Source organism: Hylobates moloch, unplaced genomic scaffold (assembly GCF_009828535.3).
Source record: "Hylobates moloch isolate HMO894 unplaced genomic scaffold, HMol_V3 SCAFFOLD_21, whole genome shotgun sequence".
Taxonomy (NCBI): domain Eukaryota; kingdom Metazoa; phylum Chordata; class Mammalia; order Primates; family Hylobatidae; genus Hylobates; species Hylobates moloch.
In genome coordinates this window covers 47,755,552-47,779,133 of record NW_026652296.1, presented here as the reverse complement: position 1 = coordinate 47,779,133, position 23,582 = coordinate 47,755,552, and the positions used below count along the sequence as shown (strand labels likewise).

General features: G+C 36.1%; 1 protein-coding gene across 6 annotated transcripts in view; it reads right to left on the bottom strand.

Annotated features, from left to right (window-relative positions):
* TASP1 (taspase 1) overlaps nucleotides 1-23,582 on the bottom strand; it is a 262,432-nt gene that overhangs the window by 170,263 nt on the left and 68,587 nt on the right. For 5 of the 6 annotated variants that reach the window (XR_009211478.1, XR_009211479.1, XR_004245959.2 and 2 more), the window contains 2 exons: nucleotides 18,203-18,282; nucleotides 6,423-6,529 (listed from right to left, as the gene is read on the bottom strand). Coding sequence is in view for 3 of the 6 variants with exons in the window: in XM_032142309.2 (XP_031998200.1) it covers nucleotides 6,423-6,529; nucleotides 18,203-18,282 (187 nt within the window). In the remaining 3 variants the exon portion in view is untranslated. The remainder of the gene's footprint in view (nucleotides 1-6,422; nucleotides 6,530-18,202; nucleotides 18,283-23,582) is intronic. The other variant, XM_032142310.2, reaches the window with a different exon arrangement.

Sequence of the window (23,582 nt, the reverse complement as noted above, 5' to 3'; positions counted from 1 at the left end):
AAGGAAGACTGGCAGCTATGCGGTGACACTGAAAGAGCAAAGGGTATAATGTTGAAAGCTGATCCAAAATTAGAAAGGAGTATGAAAATTCACCACCACATAGAAAAGATGTTCGTGTGATATCATAAGTTACATGCTGAGGAGGCAAGCACTGTTCAAATTACAAATTTTTATCCTAAATAAAACACTGTTAATGCTTCTAAATGCTTTAGTGTACTAAGTAAATATTGGTTTTACTTTTTTCTGTTTCCATACACATTTATAACCAACAGTAAAAGAGTTTTCTGGGTTTTTCTTTCTGTTTTTCTTTTTTCCTCTTTTTGAGACAGAGTCAGGGAGACAGTCTCACTCTGTTGCCCAGGCTGGAGTGCAGTCGCATGATCATGGCTCACTGTAACCTCAAACTCCTGAGCTCAAGCTATCCTCCCACCTCAGCATCCTGAGTAATGGGGACTACAGGTGCATGCCACCATGCCCAGCTAGTTTTTCTTTTGCATTTACATATAGAGAGACAGGGTCTTGTTATGTTATCCAGGCTGGTCTCAAAACTCCTAGCCTCAAGTGATCCTCTTGCCTCGGCCTCCCAAAGCACTGGGATGACAGGTGTGAGCCACTGTTCTCCACCAAGAGTTTTTAACGTTTTGACAAAAATATTTAAAGGTCATGGAACAAGCTAAATGTACGCCATTAAGACCACTCTGCATGGTTTCACCTTCCACGGTCACTTTCTGGTCCAGCCCTACCATGCAAAGTATGGACTGTCTGTATACCATAAAAATAAGAGATAAAAGAAAAATCCAGAAGAGACAGGTCTACCCAGAGAGTGAAGTAGAACAGAACTTAAGGACTACTATTTTTATTTCACAATATAACACTATATTATAGTATTTTTATTTCACAATATAATACCATATTTTATATATATATATATATAAAATACTATAGGTAAATAGTCATCTTTTCCTTCTCCATCATGTCTTCCCTCTAAATAACAAAAAAAATAAGCAAGGATGAAACAAAGATGCCAATTACCAAGAATGGATAATTACTAGGAACTTATGTTCCTCATTTTAAAGTATTTTATCTTAAAATCTATACATCCTAAAAGCAGAGATAAAATATGTTTTATTCAATTTATGTATAGACTAGCTATTTAGCTCAATATTACTTTGTATTAACATGGGATGTGTTAATTATGGGGAAGGAGATTATAAAAACCTATCTCCATTAATGCTATACACTGTAAATGACCTACCAAATAACCACTACCATTGACAATAAAACTGCTATTTTGTTTGGGAAGACAATGTGTCTATCCTCAAGCCATGAACTATGAGATGGTAGTTATGACAACTCACCCAATTTCCTAGGCTCCTTTGCAGCTGGAAATAGCCATGTGACTGAATTGTGCCCTTTCTCAACTACTAAGGAGAAGTTTATTGAGGGAGATTCCAGAAACATTTTGTATCCCAGATAAAAAAGGAACATACATCTGGCATTTCTCCCTCTTTGCCATCCTGCCTTACTCTCACCTTGAATGCAGATGTGACATCTAAAATTTCAGGAGCCATATCACATCCATGAGGCAAAAGGTATAAGAAAAAGGCCCAAGAGAATACCAGATATGTTAGCCCTAGCATCGTCAGAAACCTAAACTAATGCCAGCAACCAACCACCTCCAAACTTATTACTGTGTGGCTAAGGGCCAGAGAGCAAGGGGACAAATACGCATTTCTTAAACCACAGTCAGGTTTTCCACTGTTTGCAGCCAAAAGCATTCCATGGATTAATAATTCTTATTTTAAACTAATCAAATGTAAGTATAAATGGTCAAAGACTAAAGAAAACAGGAGCGCTCTAATTTATAGAGATAGAATACCAAGCAGAATAAATTCTTCTGGCTTTAATTCGTATTTCTACTTGTACTGTGATAATGTTTGTACAATTGATTACTTTAAAAGAAAAAAAATCAATGCAATAAAAAAAATTCTAAATTTATCTAGTTTTTTTTCACACTCTAAATTACAGGCATAACATGGAAATATTGCAGGTTTGGTTCCAGACCACCACAATGGAGCAAATATTACAATAAAGTGAGTCAAACAAATATTTTGGTTTCCGAGTGCACATAAAAGTTATGTTTACACTTTACTGTAGTCTATTCAGTGTAAAATAGCATTATGCTTAAAAAATGTGCATACCTTCACTTTAAAATAATGTATTGCTAAACAATGTTACTCATCTGACCCTTTAGCAAGCAAGTCATCATCTTGTGGCTGGTGGAGGGCCTTGCCCCAATGCTGATGGCTGCTGACTAATGAGGGTGGCAGTTGCTCATACATGAGACGGCTGTGGCAACTTCTTACAACAAACTAATAATGAAGTTTATCGCATTGAATGACCCTTCCTTTCACCAAAGATTTCTTTGTAGTACATGATGTTACTTGACAGCATTTTACCCACAGAACTTCTTTCAAAACTGGACTCAACTCTCAAACCCTGCTGTTGCTTTATTAATAAGCTTACCTAATATTTTAAATCCTGGCTGGGCACAGTGGCTCATGCCTGTAATCCCAGCACTTTGGGAGACCAAGGTGGGTGGATCACCTGAGGTCAGGAGTTCCAGATCAGCCTGGCCAACATGGTGAAACCCCATCTGTACTAAAATTACAAAAATTAGCCAGGCGTGGTGGCGGGTGCCTGTAGTCTCAGCTGCTCAGGAGGCTGAGGCAGGAGAATCGCTTGATCCTGTGAGGCGGAGGTTGCAGTGAGCCAAGATCGTGCCACTGCACTCCAGCCTGAGCAACAGAGCAAGACTCCCTCTAAAAAAAAAAAAAAAAAAAAAATTCTAAATCGTTTCTCATTTCAACAATACTTTCAGCATCTTCATCAAGAGTAGATCCCATCTCAATAAATCACTTTATTTATCCACAAGAAGCAACTCTTCACCTGTAAAGTTCTATCATGAGATTGTAGCAATTCAAGCCACATCTTCAGGCCCTACTTCTAATTCTAGTTCTCTTGCTATTTCCACCACATCCACAGCGACTTCCTCCACTGAAGTCCTGAATCCCTCAAAGTCATCCATGAGGCTTGGAATCCATTTCTTCCAAACGCCTATGAATGTTGATATTTTGACTTTCTCCCATGAATCACGAATATACATAATGGCATCTAGAATAGTGAGTCCTTTCCAGAAGGTTTTCAATTTACCTTGCCCAGATCCATCAGAGGAGTCACTATCTATGGCAGCCTTAGCCTTACAAAATGTCTTTCTTAAGTAATAAAGACTTGAAAATCGAAATTACCCCTTGATTCACAGCAAGCATAATGAGGATCTTGGTGGCATATAATTCAAATGAAAGGAACAGAGGCAGATGGTACACCAAAAGGTATTCTATTAGCTTTGGGTATTTAAGATGCCATTGGCATCAAGTAATAGGTTTTATGGTGAAAATGGAAAGCATTGGTCAATCTGAGCCCATTAAGTTGGAGATGGGTTAAGAAAGTTACTGATTTCCACTGCCTACTTCTACCACCAGAAAGCCCTATTTCCCCAGCTCTACTCTTTTAGTAAATGGCAAATATCCAACTGCTCAGCTAAAACCCTTAAATCCTCTGCTCAGCTAAAACCCTTAATTCCTCTCTCTTTCTTGCCAATAACTATTGGCACCAATATTGTCTTTCTAGAAATCCTCAAAATATTTTCTGGATATATTCACTTATCGTCATCTCCATCCCTATCACCCACAGTCCAAAGTGCCATAATCTCCAAACTGTAATGACTTTGTAACTAGTCTCTCAACTTCTATTCTTACCTCCCCCTTGGACTGATTATTCAATAGTAGCCCATGGAGAACTTTGCAAAATGTGAATGAGAAAGCACTGTTTCCCTACTTTAAACTCTTCAATGGCTAGCCATTATTCTTGAATAAAATTCAAGAATAAAATAAATAAAATTCTTGAATAAAATTCAAACTCCTTGCCATGATCTACCAGGTCCTAAAGGAGCTAGCCCATACCAACTTCTCCAGCTTCATCTCATACATTCACCCCTTGCTCACTGATTTGGGCACACTGACTCTCTCTCTCCATTCCTGTAATATGCCAAACTCCCACAGGGCCTCTGCACATGCAGCTCATTCTGCCTGGAACACTCTTCCACTGAGTCTTCATAAAAGGCACTCATTTTTTAGATGTCACCTCAAATGTTATCTCCTCACAGGGGTCTCCGTTGATCATTCTATTTAATAAAGGCTTCATTCAGACTCTCACATCCAAGTTACTCTACATCACGTCATTTTGTTCTTCTTTTTTTCCTTCATAACAGTTACCAGAATAACTACCTTAATTATATGCTAATATGTCTCTTTCTGCTAAAATGTAAGGTGGCATTAGAGCATGAGCTTCCTCCATCTTGTTTACCATTATTTTCTTACTACCCAGTTCAGTACCATTTCCTGAATGGAAAACTGAACTACTTGAATAATTCCAGCTGAAGATACTCTCTATGAGATGCAGTGAAACTTCTATACATACAAATCCTAACCTGATCTCCACAAAAAGAACGGTATGAGAATTTCACAGCAGCTTTATTTGTAATAGTAAAAAAAACTGGAAAAAAAATCAAATGTCCATCAACAGGAAAACGGATAAACAAATTAATGTGTATTTATATTAGGAAATATTAAACAGTAATAAAAAAGAATAAATCAGTGATACAATGTCTAATAAAAGCTTTTTGTGAAAGAAGCCAAACAGAAAAGAGTACATTCTGTATGATTCCATTTATATAACGTTCAGAGCAAGAAAAAGCATTTACTATAATAAAAATCAGAACAGTGGCTGCCTATAAGTTGGAGACTAACTGGAAAGCAGCATGAAAGAACTGGAAATATTCTATATCTTGATAGGTGTATGGTTTACATGGGCATATATGTTTATAAAAACTGATTAAATCATTTACTCTATGTGAATTTTATTACAATGTTTTTGTTTTTGTTTCTGTTTTGAGACGGGGTCTCACTCCATCACCCAGGCTACAGCACAGTGACATGACCACGGCTCACTGCAGCCTTGACACCCCAGACTCAGGTGATTCTCCTGCCTCAGCCTCCTGAGTAGCTGGGAGTACAGGTATGCACCACCACATCCAGCTACATTTTTGTACAGATGGGGTTTTCCTTGTTGCCCATGATGGTCTCAACTCCTGGGCTCTAGTAATCCACCCACCTCGGCCTCCCAAAGTACTGTGATTACAGGCATGAGCCACCGCACCTGGCCTATTATGAATTTTTAAAAAGGCAAAAAAGTCCTAAATTCATTCACCCACACATCACATCCGATGCAGAAACCCAAGAAATAGACTATCCACCATCATATCAAGATCTACTTATTAATTTGTTCATCTGCCTTCTAAATTCTTACTCTTTGCGGGCAGAAAATTAAAAAGGTTTGTACCAAACTGATTGTCTCGTGGCAACACACCAAGAAAATATCTATCACTACAAAGGATGATGTATTATGCATTTATACGTAGGTAAACCATATAAAACTATGACGCAAAAGACAAAACAGTATATAAGCCATTACAGAAGAACTAAACAATAAAGAATATTGATGAATGCTAAGGTACATCACATGACCATGCGACCTGGGACACCCATCATGAGCTGTATGCTAAGAAACCCCTAAGCCACAGGCTGAGCAAGAATGTTGTAGTTTTCAACTTCTTTCTATCCCTAAACGTCTGAATACAATATGTATATTTTCTTATACTTACACTCTACTCCCTAAACAGTCATGTTAAGAATCACTATCTGGAGCTGTAAGAACCAAAACAGTAGCCACGAGCCAAATGTAGCTATTCAGAAATCAAAATGAGGCAAGGACAAATGGAAAGCCGAATTTTTAATTTTATAAAATTTTAATTAATTTCTAATATATTAAATTATTAGAAAGATTTAAGTATACCTGTAATAACCTGGTATGTAAATTTACTATTTCACAGTAAATTTTTATGAAATATAAATACAGATCGAATATATCTAATAAAAATTTAGTGTTATAATTGAGATGTGGAAAATTCAAACTGGTTCTGAAGACTTAATACTAAAAATGATAATGTAAAATAGCTCATTAATATTTTTTCCCTGATCATATTTCAAAGTTATATTTTAGATCCACTGGTTTAAATAAAATATATTAAAATTAATTTCCCTTGTTTCTTTCTACTTTCTTTTTCTCTTTTATGAGCCTAATATTATCAACACATTTTTTAATGTAGCTACTGAAAAACTTTAAAGTACATATGTGACACACATTCTATTTCTACTGAATTGTACTGTCCTAAAGCTTGTATCTAAATGCAGAAGATATATCATTATGATACATTAATTTGAATATTTCAAACACCACCTGACCTTTTCACTTGATTGTCTTCTTTTCTTTAGTTGAATAAAATCTGTTTCCACCCTTTCTGCCAGCTCTAGTTTCCTCTTGTTTCTTTTAAATGCAGCTAAACTGAATCCTATAAAATAAAAATAAAAAACATTAAATATAACATTTAAGAAATATTAGGGCAATGGGTCAAATGAGATATCTGAGGAGCCTTCCCAGAAGAAAATCCTTCAGTATGTTACATTAAGGGTTTAAAAAGTCTTTTCAGTGTATACAGGGATTGTAGGAGAATAAGAGAAATAAACTAAGATTTTAAAATTAAGAAAAAGGTCAAACCCAAAGAAACAAAGGAGTCCTGAAGGTAGACACTACCCTCAGGGCATCTGTTGATGCAAGCCTCCTCCAACCGTGGTTTTAAAGGTCTCTGCGCAAAGGAGGTAAGAGCTGAAACTTGGGCACAATGCAGTATGAGAAAACACACTGGAGATTATCCACAAAGAAAGGAGAAAGTCTCAATGGTTGATATGCCCAGTGAACGGGAGAATGAGAAAAAAGCCACCAGGGACCAAAAAACAATAAAAAGTAAATAAAACATTTTTTAGTTGGACATTTGGGTTGGTTCCAACTCTTCGCTATTGTGAACAGTGCTGCAATAAACATACGTGTGCATGTGTCTTTACAGCAGCATGATTTATAGTCCTTTGGGTATATACCCAGTAATGGGATGGCTGGGTCAAATGGTATTTCTAGTTCTAGATCCCTGAGGAATTGCCACACTGACTTCCACAATGGTTGAACTAGTTTACAGTCCCACCAACGGTGTAAAAGTGTTCCTATTTCTCCACATCCTCTCCAGCACCTGTTGTTTCCTGACTTTTTAATGATGGCAGTTCTAACTGGTGTGAGATGGTATCTCACTGTGGTTTTGATTTGCATTTCTCTGATGGCCAGTGATGATGAGCATTTTTTCATGTGTTTTTTGGCTGCATAAATGTCTTCTTTTGAGAAGTGTCTGTTCATGTCTTTCGCCCACTTTTTGATGGGGTTGTTTGTTTTTTTCTTGTAAATTTGTTTGAGTTCATTGTAGATTCTGGATATTAGCCCTTTGGAAACTGGAAAACATCATTCTCAGTAAACTATCGCAAGGACAAAAAACCAAACACCGCATGTTCTCACTCATAGGTGGGAACTGAACAATGAGAACTCATGGACACAGGAAGGGGAACATCACACTCCGGGGACTGTTGTGGGGTGGGGGGAGGGGGGAGGGACAGCATTAGGAGATATACCTAATGCTAAATGATGAGTTAATGGGTGCAGCCAAACAACATGGCACATCGATACAGATGTAACAAACCCGCACATTGTGCACATGTACCCTAAAACCTAAAGTATAATAATAAAAAAATTTTTTAAATAAAAAAATAAAAAATAAAACATTTTTTAAACCAGAAAACTTGCAAATCTCAGCTTTGGTTCTAGATGTAAAGAGGAAACATTGCCCTAGAAATTTCATGACTAATGAGGGCATTTAGATAGGCCTTGAGTAGAATTCTTATTACCTGTGAGACCCCAGGGTAAAAAAGTGATCAACAGTGCTTCAAAGGGCCTCCAAACACAAATGCAAATACTCCCCGGAAAAACAAACTGGCCTTAACTTACCCAGACCTCAAAGAACTCCCATGTTTCAATCAACATGTGCTCATAGTTTTAAAAGGAAAATTCATAAAACACATAAGAGATAAACTACCAAGAATAAAGGCCAGCCAAATATCAGAAAGCATAACCTGACCTGCAAAAATCTCAGATACTTGAATAATCAGATACAGAATATAACACACGTTTATGTTCAGAGAAAGAAAAGAAAGATATCAAAAACAGGATTAAGCAGCAAGATGATAAACTGACCAGGCTGAATTGAAGAACAAATAGAGCTTCAATCAATAAATAAATAATCAAAATTTTAAAACTTGATATACAAATTTTAACAGCCAATTAGATCCAGCTGATAAGAGAAATTACAAACTGGAACATAACACTGACGAAGTTACTGCAATTTTCTGAAAATGGCAGACTAAGTTATTCAGAGTAATTATCCACAGAATATTCCTAAAAGTGTTGGGTAAAATATTTAAAATACCACCTTAAAAGCATTCAAATCCTTACAAGTACTAAGCTAAATTCTTGGGTAAACTGAGGACTAAAGGTATCATTGCACTGTGAACATTTGCCAACACTAGCACACTTGCCTTTGACTAAATGGCATCAAGGAGAGGGATATGTCAAGCCCAGAGCCCATTAAGAGTAGAGAGTTTTATAGGAGACATTCCCCACAATAAACTGGGAATTTAAAGGGCTAATTCTCTTAGAGTAATGCTAATCCATAACTAAGTCCATTAATCCCTCTATCTCAAAAGCAAATGCATGCAGGCAATATTGTCCTGGATTATAGCAGAGCATGAGACCAATAGAAGGTGGGGGGAGAAAACAGGGAGAAGGTAGAGAAAAAGAAAGAACAAAATATTCGAAAGAGGTGGGGAAAGAAAACTATCTCTGAGAAACTTTTGGTCTCATGGGGCCCTTGCATAGATTTACAAATATACACACTGTACAGTCCCAGAAGGAAAAGAAAGAGAGAAAGAGAAGATGGTTAACTTGAAGAAATAATAGCTGAAAACTTGCCAAATTTGATGAAAGGTATGAACACCCAAGATATAAACACCCAAGAAGCTCAAGGAACTCCAAGTAGGAAAACTGAGAGATCCATACCAAGGTACATTATAATCAAATTGTCAAAGGCCAAAGACAAAGAGAGAATCTTGAAAAGCAGATTATCACCTACTAGGGATCCTCAATAAAATTATAAGCAGATTTCTCATCAGAAACTTTGGAAGCCAGAAACAGTGGGTTGATATATTCAAAGTGCTGAAACAACAAAAGCATCAACCAAGAACCCTGGATGTGGCCAAACGGTCCTTCAAAAATGAGGGGCAAATTAAAATACTCTCAGGTAAACACAAACTGAGATAGTTCATTTTTGCTGGACCTACCCTGCAAGAAATGCTGAAGGAAATCCTTCCGGTGAAAATGAAAGAACCTTAGGCAGAACTCAAACCTGTAAATAAATAATGATCTCTGATAAAGATAAATACATGGACAACTGTAAAAGCTAGTCTTATTGTAATTTTGGTTTCTAACTATGTTTTTTGTTTTCCACATGATTTTATTTTATTTATTTATTTATTTATTTTTTTTTTTTTTTTTTTGAGACAGAGTCTGGCTCTGTCCCCCAGGCTGGAGTGCAGTGGCACCATCTCGGCTCACGGCAAGCTCCGCCTCCAGGGTTCACGCCATTCTCCTGCCTCAGCCTCCCGAGTAGCTGGGACTACAGGTGCCCGCCACCACGCCCTGCTAATTTTTTTGTATTTTTAGTAGAGACAGGGTTTCACTATGTTGGCCAGGATGGTCTCGGACTCCTGACCTCGTGATCCGCCCACCTCGGCCTCCCAAAGTGCTAGGATTACAGGCTTGAGGCACCGCGCCAGACCCTTATTTATTTATTTTTGAGACAGAGTCTCGCTCTGCTGCCCAAGCTGGAGTGCAGTGGCACAATCTGGGCTCACTACAACCCCTGCCTCCCAGGTTCAAGCGATTCACTTGCCTCGGCCTCCCAAGTAGCAGGGATTACAGGTATGTGCCACCACGCCTGGCTAATTTTTTGTATTTTTAGTAGAGATGGGGTTTCACCATGTTGGCCAGACTCGTCTCAAACTCCTGAGCTCAGGTGATTCACCCGCATCAGCCTCCCAAAGTGCTGGAATTACAGGCATGAGCCACCATGCCTAGCTTATTTTCTATATGATTTAAGAAATTAAAGCACTAAAACACTATCAGTCTGTTTTGAGACAGACAATGGGAAAAGATACAATTTTGCAAAAGAGGGTTGAGATAGAGCTGTATAAGAACAGAATTTTTATTTGTTATTGAAGTTAAGCTGGTCTAAATTCAAATTAGAGTGTTAAAATTTTAGAATGTTAAACGTAATCCCCATCGTAACCACAAAAAAAATAGCAAGACAATATACACAAAAGAAAATGAAAAGAGAATACAATAAACCAAGTAGATCTAAAAGATAGAAACAGAACACTCTATTCAACAACAGAATTCACATTCTTCTCAAGTTCACTTGGGATATTTTTGCAAAATGTCCCATTTGTGTGTGAGCACAAATCAAATCTCAATAGATTGTAAAAGATAGGTATTGTACAATGTATCTTCTCCAACTACAATAGGATGGAGTTAGAAATCAAGGTAGAAGAAAACTGCAAAATGCACAAATTGTGAAAACTAAAATACAGAAAGAAATCACAGAAGAATTAGAAAATCCTTAGATGAGAATAAAAATTAATACACCGAAACTTACGAAGTGCATCAAAAGCCTCATGAAGGGAAAATTTTATGGCTATAAACACATTAAAAAATATGGAAGATTTCAAACAACAACCTAGCTTTAAAACTTAAGGAACTAGTAAAAGAAGAATTAAACCCAAAGCTAGCAGAACAAGGAAATAAAGATCAGAGTGGAGATAAATAAAATAGATAATACCAAAAAAATAGAGAAAAACAAATAAAACCAAAAGTTAGTTCATGGAAAACATTAACAAAATTTAAGATCTTTAGCTCGATTAACTAAGAAAAAAAAAGACAAATTACTATAATCAGAAATCAAAGTGGGGACATTACTACTGATTCTTCAAAAATAAAAAGTATTATAGGCCAGGCACAGTGGCTCATGCCTGTAATCCCAGCACTTTGGGAAACCAATGTGGGTGAATCACTTGAATACAGGAGTTCAAGACCAGCCTGGGCAACATGGTGAAACCCTGTCTCTATAAAAAATACAAAAATTAGCCAGGCATGGTGGCATGGATCGTCTTAGTCTGGGAAGTCAAGGTTGCAGTGAGCCATGTTTGCGCCACTGCACTCCAGCCTGGTCAAGAGCAAGACCTTGTCTCAAAAAAAAAAAATTATATCTCTATATACATATATATGTGTGTGTGTGTGTGTATGTGTGTGTGTTGTGTGTGTGTATACGTGTGTATGTATGTGTGTGTATATATACACCTATGTATTAAAGCATTAAAACACTATCAGTCTGTTTTGAGACAGACAATGGGAAAAGATACAATTTTGCAAAAGAGGGTTGAGATAGAGCTGTATCACATGTGTATGTGTATACACATATATACACACACACATAGGTGTATATACACATATATACACACAAATAGGTGTATATACACATATATACACACACATAGGTGTATATATACACACACATACATGTACACGTATACACATACACAACACACACACATATATGTATATAGAGATATAATTTTTTTTGAGACAAGGTATATATGCATATATATGTACACACACATATAGAGAGTTCTATGAAAAATTGTGTACCCAAATATTGAATGACCTAAATGAAATTAACAAAGTCCAATAACACAAAACCTACAAGACTGCATCATGAAGAAATAGAAAATTTAAATTAACCCATAACTACTAAGGAGATTGAATCAATAATCCAAACTCTCCTGGCGAAAAAAAAATTCCCAGACTTCATTACTTCACTGGAGCATTCTACCAAACATTTAAACAATACCAAAAACATTAACAAAGAGGAAACACTTCCAAAGTCATTCTATGAGGCCAGCATTATCCTAATACCAAAACCATACAAAGACACCATAAGAAAGCTATCAACCAATACCCCTTATGAACGTTGATGCAAAATTCCTCAACAAAATACTGCCAAACCAAATGCAGCAGCATATTAAAAGGATAATATGCTATGACAAAGTGCAATTTATTCCTAAGAAGCCAAGGTCGTTCAACATATGAAAATCAATGTTACACACCAACATTAACAGGATGAAGGGAAAAAGCCATATGATCTTTTTTTTTTTTTTTTTTTTTTTTTTTTTACAGAGACAGGGCCTCACTATGTTGCCCAGGCTGGTCTTGAACTTCTGGCCTCAAGTGATCCTCCCGCCTCAGCCTCCCAAAGTGCTGGGATTATAGGCATGAGCCACCCCACCCAGCATTATCATAAATTGATGCACAAATAATCATGTTACAAAATTAAAAATTCTTTCATAGTAAAAACACCAAACTAGAAATAGAAAGAAACTACATAAAAAGGCAAAATGTGAAAAGCCCACAGCTAACATCATATCTATGGTGAAAGACTGAAAGCTTTTCCCCTAAAATCAGAAACATGACAAGGATATGTACTTTCACCACTTTTAGTACTAGAAGTCCAAACCTAATATTAGAAGTACTAGAACTAGAAGTCCTAGAAGTACTGGAAGTCCTAGCCAAGGCAATTAGGTAAGGAAAAGAGGTAAAAGGCATTCAAACTGGAAAGGAGGAAATAAAATTATGACTTGATCTTATACTTGGAACATCCTAAAGATCTCCAACCCCGCCTCGTGACACAAACACACAAACCCACTAGAACTAATAAATTCAGCAAAGTTGTATGATACAAAATCAACACTCAAAAATCAGTTGCATTTCTATAAATTAACAATGAACAATTTAAAAAGAAATTAAGAAAGCAATCCCATTTACAATAGCATCGAAAAGTATAAAATGCTTAGAAAAAAACTAAAATCAAGGAGGCAAAAGACTTGTATGCTGAAAACTACAAAACATTGCTGAAAGAAATTAAAGACGTTAATAATGAAAAGACACCCATGTTCATGAATTGGAAGCTTTAATATTGTTAAGATGTCAGTACTACTTAAAGCAATCTACAGATTCAGTGTAATCCCTAACAAAATCCCAATAGTGTTTTGTTTTGTTTTTTTAAGAAATAGAAATATCAATCCTAAAATTCATATACAATCTAAAGGGACACTAAATAATCAAAACAATCTTGGAAACAAAAAAACAGTAGGAAGTCTCACTTCCTAATTTCAAAACTTACTGCAAAGCTACAGCAATCAAAACAGTATGGAGGCCGGGCGTGTTGGCTCACAGCTGTAATCCCAGCACTTTGGAGGCCAAAGCAGGTGAATCATTTGAAGTCAGGAGTTCAAAACCAGCCTGGCCAACATGGTGAAACCTCATCTCTACTAAAAATACAAAAAAAAGTAGACAGGTGTGGTGGTGGGCACCTGTAATCCCAGCTACACAGGAGGCTGTGGCAAGAGAATTGTTTGAGCCTGGGAAGCAGAGGTTGCAGTGAGCAGAGGATCGCACCATTGCACTCCAGCCTGGGCAACAGAGTAAGACTCCATCTCAAAAAAAAAAAAAAAAAAACCAATATGGAAATGGCATAAAGGCCATTACATGGAAAAATGCAATACATTAAAGAGTTCAGAAATAAACTCTCACATGTATGGTCAATGATTTGACGAGGGTACTAGCACCATTCAATAGGGAAACAACAGTCTTCAACAAACTGTGTTTGAAAGATTAGATAACCACATGCAAAAGAATGTAGTTAGACCCCCACTTTATACCATATACAAAAATTAATTCAAAATGGATCAAAGACCTAAGTGTAAGAGCTAAAACTATAAATCTCTTAGAAAACAACATAGGGGAAAGGTTGGACATAACACCAAAACACAGACAATAAAAGAAAAAAATTAGATGAAAATTTAAAAGACACAATGGAGTGAAAGACATAATGGAGTGAAAAGGCAACTCGTGGAATGGGATAAGATATTTGCAAGTCATATCTGATAAGTGTTAATATCCAGAACACATGAAGAATTCCTATATCTCAACAAGAAAAACCCTGATTGAAAAATAGGCAAAGGACTAGGATATATATTTCTCTAAGAAAGATATAAAAATGGCCAATAAGCACATGAAAAGACATTTTAACAGCATAATCATTGTGGAAATGCAAATCAAAATCACAGTGAAATACCAACTCACAGCCATTAGGATGCCAACTATTTTTTAAAAAGTAAAGGAAAGAACAAGTATTGGTAAGGGTATGGAGAAACTGGAACCCTGGTGCACTGCTGATAGAACATGAAGTGGTGCAGCCACTATGGAAAACAGACAATATGGTGGCTTCTCAAAAAATAAAAATAGAATAACCCATGTGATCCAGCAATTCCATTTTGGGGTACCCAAAAAAAATGGACAGCAGGGACTCAAACAGATATTTGTATAGCCATGTTCACAGTAGCATTATGCATGACAGCCAAAAGGTAGCGTAACCCACGTATTCATCAGCGGATGAGTAGATAAACAAAATGTGGTATATACATACAATGAAATATTATTCGGCCTTAAAAAGAAATTCTGACACATGCTACAACATGGATGAACCTTGAAGAAGTCATGCTAAGTGAAATAAGCCAATTACAAAAGGACAAGTACACAGAATTCATAGAGACAAAAATGAACCAGCCAGGGACTAAATGGAAGGGACATGGGGAGTTACTGTTTAATGGGTACAGTTTTGGTGTTACGAGATGAAGAGGGTTCTATAGTCGATGGTAGTGTTAGTTCCGTAACAATAAGAAAATATTTAAAGCTACTGAACTATACCATTAAAAATATTTAAGATAGTAAATTTTATGTTATGTGTATTTTACCATAATTTTAAAAAGAACTACAAAAAAAGTACAAGAATGTTTACAGAAGCTTTATTCATAATAGCCAAAAATTGGTAACAACCCAGACATAAATGGGTAAATGGCTAAACAGTGGTAGTACCTCCATACCATGAATACTCAGGAATGAAAATAAAACAAGCTACTGATAAACACAACCTGGATGTTATCTCCAGAGAGTTATAGTGAGGAGGGAAAAAAAAAAAAAAAAAGCAAATACCAAAAGGTTACAGCCTGTATGATACCATTTATATTACATTCTTGAAATGACAAAATTATACAAACGTAAAATATATTAGTGGCTATCAGGGGTTAAGGTGGGAAAGAAGATAGCATAACTAATTATTAGAGAACTGCAAATCAAAACCACAATGAGATACTATGTCACACCAGTCAGAATGGCTATTATTAAAAAGTCAAAAGATAACAGATACTGGTGAGGTTTCAGAGAAAAAGTGCTTATACACTGCTGGTGGAAGTGTAAATTAGTTCAGCCATTGTGGAAAGCAGTGTGGTAATTCATCAGAGCTAAAAACAGAACTACCATTTGATCTAGCAACCCCATTACTGAGTATATACCCAAAGGAATACAGGTTGTTCTGTCATAAAGACACAGGCATGCATCTGTTCACTGCAGCACTATTCACAACAGCAAAAACATGGAATCAACCTAAATGCTCATCAATGGTAGACTGGATAAAGAAAATATGGTACATATACACCATGGAATACTATGCAGCCATAAAAAAGAGTGAGATCGTGTCTTTAGCAGGAGCATGGATGGAGATGGAGGCCATTAACCTTAGCAAACTAACACAGGAACAAAAAACCAAATACCGCATGTTCTCACTTATAAGTGGGAGCCAAATGATGGAAACACATGGACACATAGAGAGGAACAAAAGACAGTGGAGCCTAACTGAGGGTGAAGGGTGGGAGGGGGGAAGAGGATCAGGAAAAGTAACTAAAGGGTACTTAGCTTAATACCTGGGTGACCGAATAGTCCGTACAACAAACCCCTGTGACATGAGTTTACCTATATAACAAACCTGTACATGTGCCCCTAAAATTAAAAGTGTTTAAAAAAATAGGTATTAGGAAAATAAAATACAGAAAATGTGAAGGAAGAAATTATCCCAAAATTTTCTTTTAATTTCTCCAAATCTGAAGCTATAAATGTCCAGACTTAATGTGCAAAATGAGCACTCAACATAAAGAATTAAAAAAAAAATGTCCCAAGATGCTCCATTGTGATCATCAAAACATGGGAATTAAAAGCTTCCTTCCAAAGAGAAAAAATACACCACAATATTTGTGAGTCTTGCATAATAATAGCAAGACTGGAAACCAGATGGTAACAGAACAATTTCTTCAAAAACCTAAGGGAAACTGATTTTCAGTCTCGTATGTACTCAATAAGGAATAAAATAAGGAAGAAAAACACATGAGATCCAGGAAACAGAGAACCTGATACTGGAGAGAGGTGAAGGGGATCACAAGGTGAAGCAAGGCACAGTCCAGGATGGCAGCCACACAGCAGGCCTAGTAAGACTCAAGACTGGAAGGGGCCGGGTGGCCTGTCTCCAAGGGAAAAAAAGGGAACTGACAGATGACCTAATTCGTTTGCCTGATATAAGGACTGTAAAATAAGTTCCATTGGAAAGACTGTAAGACATAATTAGTGACAGGGATCATGGGAATTTAAAACTCTCATATTCCAGCCCTACTGCTACACACACATTTCTCTTCCCTCTAGCCTCCCTATATTACAACTTTCAGCACTACATGAATATTCATTCTAATTTTTTTTTAGACACAAGGTCTCGCTCTGTCACACAAACTGGAATACAGTGGTGCAATCATAGCCCACCGCAGCCTCAAACTCCTAAGCTCAAAGGATTCTCCTGCCTCAACCTCCCAAGTAGCTGAGAGTATAGGAGTACACGACCATACTTGGCTAATTACACCCTGTTTAACTAACTTGGTTTCCTTGGAGTTAATCCTCACTTTTTCATTTGATTATTTAAATTATATTCACAGATTTCAGTGATAAAAATAAAATTTTTATTTTAAAAAGTGTATGTTTTTAATATTTCTTTCTCATTTTATGCAAATATTTTTAAATAGACATATACACAAACATATACATATTTATAACTTCATTTTTCACTTTTTTTAAAGTCATTAGATTTAATCATTATCAGAGATTAGTCTTCACAACAATTTCTAGTTACTTCATAACATTTCATTGTAAGAATATATGATCATTTATTTACTCATATTCCTCTGTGTTGGGTATAAGATGTTTTTCAAAATTTTGTATATTCTTAATAATGCTCACTTGAGCACCCTTCTATATGAATTTTTGTCTATCTCCAGTGACAGGTTCCTGGAAGCAGAACAACGCTTTTAATGCTTTTTATCTACACTACTTAGTTGTCCTCTAAAATCTCTGCCAATTTACATTTATACTTACAATGTAAGTGCAAACACTTACCAGGAGTAATATGTTTTAAATCTTTCAAAAGTTAAAAGGGAACAAATTTAACATGTACTCATTTTAATTTGAATTTGCCTGTCAGTTATGTTATATTATCTACTTAAGACTTTTGATCATTTTTATATTAGGCGATTACTTGTATTTGTGCTGTTTTTAATTTGGTAAATTTCTTCATAGATTAAGGATATTTACCCCTTTGTCATATTTGTGATAACTGTTTTTCAGTTTAACTCTCATGTAGTCGCACCTTTGTTTTTCCTTCCCTTGCATTTGTATCTAAAAAGTCCTTCCCTCAGCTCAAGGACTGTTAAATATTGACCTATATTTTCTTCTCTTTCTGTCTCTCCATGTCTCTCTCTCATTGAAGGGTGGTATTATTGTTTTATTAGTAGTAATTATTTTAAGTAATCTCTAAAAGGCATCTTTTAGTAATACTTTTATAAAAGCATAAGGAAGCAGTGAGAAGACCTCAGGAATACAAAAGTGGTTTAAAATGAAATAACTTTCTATGTATCTTTTAACTACAAATCTTTCAACATATAAGTATTCTTCCATAAATATCTGTACTACATGGGTCATAACAGAAGCAATATTATACTTTTAGGTATATATGCTCATATAGCTTAATTTTTTTTAAGTTTTTACTCACTTGTGGTCATGATGTTAGGAGGGCAAGAGGGTATTCCATGATCTACTGCCCATCTGTAGGCTCCTTCTCCAACTAAAAAGCTAACAACAGAAAAATTATTTTTAAAATTCACAGTGTCATCTTCTCCTACATATGCAATAAATATAGGTAATATGGTAAGGCAGTTGAGAAAAAGTCTTGCATATGGACATAATTCCAGATTTACCTCAAAGTAATAAGATGACTGCATGCTAAAAAGTTCCTGAAAATTTCTCCCCAAATTAGAAATTTTACAACTGGAATGTTACAATACCATTTGCAATAACTAGTAAAACTTGGCAAACTCAACATAATAAGATGTAAAAATAGTTGACTTCTCAGTAGAAAACATTAAGATTTATCTTGGACCAACAGGGTTCTCAGTTAATGTCACAAGATTGGTTACTCAAATTAACAGTTTACAATTAAGTGAATGCCTTCAGAGTTGGCATTATTACCTAGTAGAATATCTGGATCCATCCAAAATTAGTGGGTACATCTAGAGATGCCCAAATATGTATGCTTACATTTCTAAGCCTTGATGCAATGAAAATACATACATAACCTTCAGAATCACTTTTACTGTGGTAAGTAAAGTATTATGGTATGTCCCAAAAGTAACTTTTAAGTCCTAAATAGCAAGTTTTAACATAACGAAGTGGATAAAAGGATACTGCTAGCTAAATATAAAAGACTTGTTTTCAAAGATTTCAAATAGCTAGGATAATTACCCCATTCCCTAAGTAATTTGACTAAGCAAATAGTAATAACAAGCAGTTACCATAATAATTAATCACTCCATCTTCTTCCATAGCCAACTTCTTAAAGATCTCAGCCAGCTAGTAATGGATTCCTTGAACTTGTGCCTACTTGCTAGTTTTCCACTCCCTATTTTTTTGTTTCTGTTATTTTAATCATTCCAACATTAAAAACTCGAAGTAATACATATTGCAGTCTTAAGATCTGACTGCTAATAAGACCAGTGACAGACTGGCAAAACAAAATCTAAGTAGACCCTCAGAAACATATCCAAATGGCTCCAATGGGAAACCAAATGGTTAACCTCAATAACTGCTTTCTAATATACATAAAGATGGGGATGGAGGGACTATTTTAAATAGAGAGGAGAGAAGGCCAATGAGAATAAACAACTTTACCTCTTCAAAATTCTACTTTAAAAAAAAAAATTCTAAAGCATTCTAAGAATAGAAAAGTTTTTCCTATTCTTGTACGAAATGAAATCCACTCCAAAGAAAAGCTGTCACATAAAGTTCAAATGTTAAGATGACTGAAATAGGAGCTTGGATGCAAATTTGAACTGTCCTGATGGCATTTTTAGCATTTCCTTCTTCTAGGAAAAAAACAACTGATAAAAGAAATAATTCTCTTCATGAGAAGATGTAAAAGAGAAGCTGAAGTAGTAAACTACATGACCAAGACAAAAGTTTGGAGTTGAATCTAATATTCTCAGCACTCCCATTGGTCATTTTGGGTTCAATTCCAGTATCTGGAATCAGTGAGGGGCATTTTACAAAATATTCTTAGCTTTATTTTATATATTTTTTAATCATTCAAAGGTTTGATTCTAAGTAAAATAAATTTGCTATTGTCAACTATTTAAGTTTTTAAATACTTCGGGCACTGTAAAATATTCATAGGAAGGCAAATAGTTGAATGTCATCTTATGGATAAGCATACTAACTATCTACCTTTTCCTTAACATAAAACAGTACTGTATAGTAGGTTATCATCACACAAAATATTATATAATTGTTTTTGAAATCATTTTAGCAGAACCTTTTACTGAAAACTATACTGACATGTCAAAAAAAATCACATTTCTAAACATAAAATGCAGCACCAATTCAAATTTCTCTCAAGCATTCTTCTGATTCTCCGAGGAGGAAACTTTTAGAAAAGGTTCACGCCAATCTACTTCAAAGTCCCATTGACTCTACCTTTATAACACATATCTGGAATCTGACCACTTCTCACCACCTCCACTGCTACCACCTTGGTCTGAGCCACCATCATCTGATACCTACAATGTTGCAGTGGCCTCACTATTTTTATGCTCGCCTTGCCCTGTACTCCCTGACCCCAGTCAATTCTCAATACACCAGCCACTAAAATCCTTGTAAAATACAAGTCAGGTAATGGCACTCCTCTTTCAAAATCCTGTAAAACCTCTTGTGAGGACCAGTGTAAAAACTAGTCTTTTTAAAACTCTACAAGCTCCCATGGAATCTGATCCTCCCCACTCCTCAATTCATCTCCTATTCCTCTTACCTCCTTGTGTACTCTACTCAAAGTCTTGTAAAGCCACAAACATACCAAGGAGGCTCCAGCCTCAGGGTCTTCACCCTGAATGCTCCCCCTGTCTGGCTCTTTCCCTGTTTCCCAAATGGGAAACTCCTTCACATGCTCAAATATCCCTCTTTCATGAGGCCTCCTTAAAAATGCATCCCACTACCCTGCACTCCTCTACCCGGTACTCACAATCTCCTTATCCTGCTCCTTTTACCTTTTTCCCACCTTCTAACATATTATATAATTGATAATTTACACATTGTATCTGTTAGTTTATTTCTGTGTAAATTCCTTAAAAGCTTTGAGCTTCATAAGGGTGGAGATCTTTGTTTCTTTATCAACATATCTCAAGCATTTAGAACAGTGCCTGAAGCATACTAAACATTAAATAAAAATTGTCAAGATATTAAACAAAATAATAGAGTGTCAAACTTCCCTAGATTAAAGGACAGCATTTTCCTTGTGTTATACCCATCTTCGTTTACATTAAAGCAGATCTAAATGGTTATAAAACAAAAAGCAACACTCTATTGAAACCACCACGGAGGTGAGGTAATTAAAACTCTCGGCTGGACGCAGTGGCTCACACCTGTAATCCCAACACTTTGGGAGGCCGAGGCAAGTGGATCACTTGAGGTCAGGAGTTTGAGAGAAGCCTGGCCAACATGGTGAAACCCTGTCTTTACCAAAACTATAAAAAAAATGTGCCAGGTGTGGTGGCACGCACCTGTAATCCCAGCTACTTGGGAGGCTGAGGCAGGAGAACCGCTTGAACTCGGGAGGTGGAGGTTGGAGTGAGCCAAGATCGTGCCACTGCACTCCAGTCTAGGCGACAGAGTGAGACTTCATCTCAAAAAAAAAAAAAAAAAAAACTCTCAAGAACTGAGCTGCAAGTGCTGACAGAGAAAACACCCTGAAACGGACTATCTGGGCAAATACGGTGATAGGAATTACAATCTCATGGATGTACTCATGTGAATTACAATCTCGTGGTTGTTCTCATGGATGGGAACCTCCCATTTTCAAAGAACCATGACTATAATCAGTCTAAAATGTGTAATTTAGTGGTTCAGAAAGCGCTCAAGGATCTTCAGGAACCCCGATAATCAAAATACATTGTTTTCAAAGAGAAAGATATGGGAGAACATAACTAATTCTCTGGACTCAAGAACTGATTTCCATTTTATCTATGACTTCTTTGCTCATCATAAATACAAAAAACTGAAGAAAGATAACTTCGGTTATTGATTATTTAAAGCTTATCAACACATAAAATGCAAATAAAGAAAAATTTGCTGTATTTGGAAATAACATATAACAACCAAATTTATAACTGTTCTCTTTTGCACTCTGTTTTAATTTTTTTATTATTGAAATGTTCTAACATATACCACTGTGTTCCCCCAAAATTCATAGTTTGAAACCTTACCCCCAAGGTATTGGGATGGCATTAGGAGGTGGGGCCTTTTGGGAGGTGATTAGGTCATGAGGGTGAAGCCCTCTTGAATGGGATGAGCCCTCTTGAATGCCCCCTTTAATGGGACACTGAATCCCCCAGCTCCTTGATCTTGCACTTCCCAGCCTTCAGGACTTTGAGAAACTTGTATTGTTTACAAGCTAACTAGTTTATGGTATTAAGGTGTTCTGTTATAGTAGAAACTCTCTAGAGTTCACTGTCTAAATGTAATATAGTTTTAAAAAATTCCCTGAGTACCCTAAATCAACATAACCAAATTTATCATGTTTTTACTTTTAGCTTATTTACATGTGATCCAAATATTTCTAGTCATCTAATTTCTATTATAATTTAGAAAGTGAACTTCCAGGTATGTGAGAGATTTTTCACTTCTGGACAAGAGGGAGTAACAGGGAACAAAGTTACCCTCTTATTTGACGTGGTGAAAAAAACAAAAGACGAAATATAGAAAATAACAGTTTTCAGACGTAAGACATTAGGCAACATAGGACAGTAATCCTTGAGAGAAAGGAAAACAAGGTGAACCTCGTGACTGCCTTACTGCAATCACAGGGTTCACCTTCATTACTGCCTAGACAGTTTCTAAACCACAGCACAGCAGCTCCAGCAGTATCTCTGAGTTGAAGTGACATAGTTGGGCATCCAGAGAGGCCAAGTAGCCAGAGTTCACAAGACCAGGGAGGAGAAAGCTGCATATAGAGAGTACGTAGCCAGAGTTCACAAGACCAGGGAGGAGAAAGCTGCATATAGAGAGTACGCTAGAGATCTGCAGAGAGCAGCCCTCTAAGCTTCAGCTAAGTAGAGATCAGTGAATGTGTAAGAAGAAATTACCCAAAGCGTTGGAACAAATGAAAGTTTAAAAAAAAAAAAAAAAGAAGAAGAAGAAACAAAGTCCCCAAGTTCAGACAGCCAGGAACAACAGCTCCTGCTCCCACCAGCCAAAGTAAAAGCCTCATTCTAGATGCATCTGTTATAATACTTTGAAAGATTCTACCTCAATAGCAAGGCAAAATTAGCTCAAGGCCAAATGCTTCTCGTCTCATTTAAGTTTAAAGTGAGACTGAAAGGCTCAAGCTATTTTTAAGTAACTTAGCCACATCCTAGAATAAAATGTAAGAATAGTTTTTAAAATACAAAAATACACAGCACCCAAAAAGGTAAAACTCGCAATGTCTGAAACCTAATAAAAATTACCAAGCATGCAAAATACGAAGAAAGGTAACCTATTATGAGGTGAAAAATCATTCAACTGAAAACAATCCATAAATAACAAATATGATAGAATTAGCAAACAAAGATATTTAAATAGTTGTTATAACACTATTCATATGTTCATGAAGCTAGAGGAAAGTTTAACCATGTTAAGTAGATACATGGAAGACATTTTTTTAAAGACGCAAATCAAACTTGTAGAGATAAAAATAACAATAAATAAAGAAATAAAACACAAGCTGAATGGGATTAGCAGGTAATTAGACAATAAGTGATCAGACAGAAAAATAATTAGTAAACTTGAAGACAGCAATGGAAACTATTCAAAATGAAACAAAGAGAGAAAAAACAATGAAAAAAGTA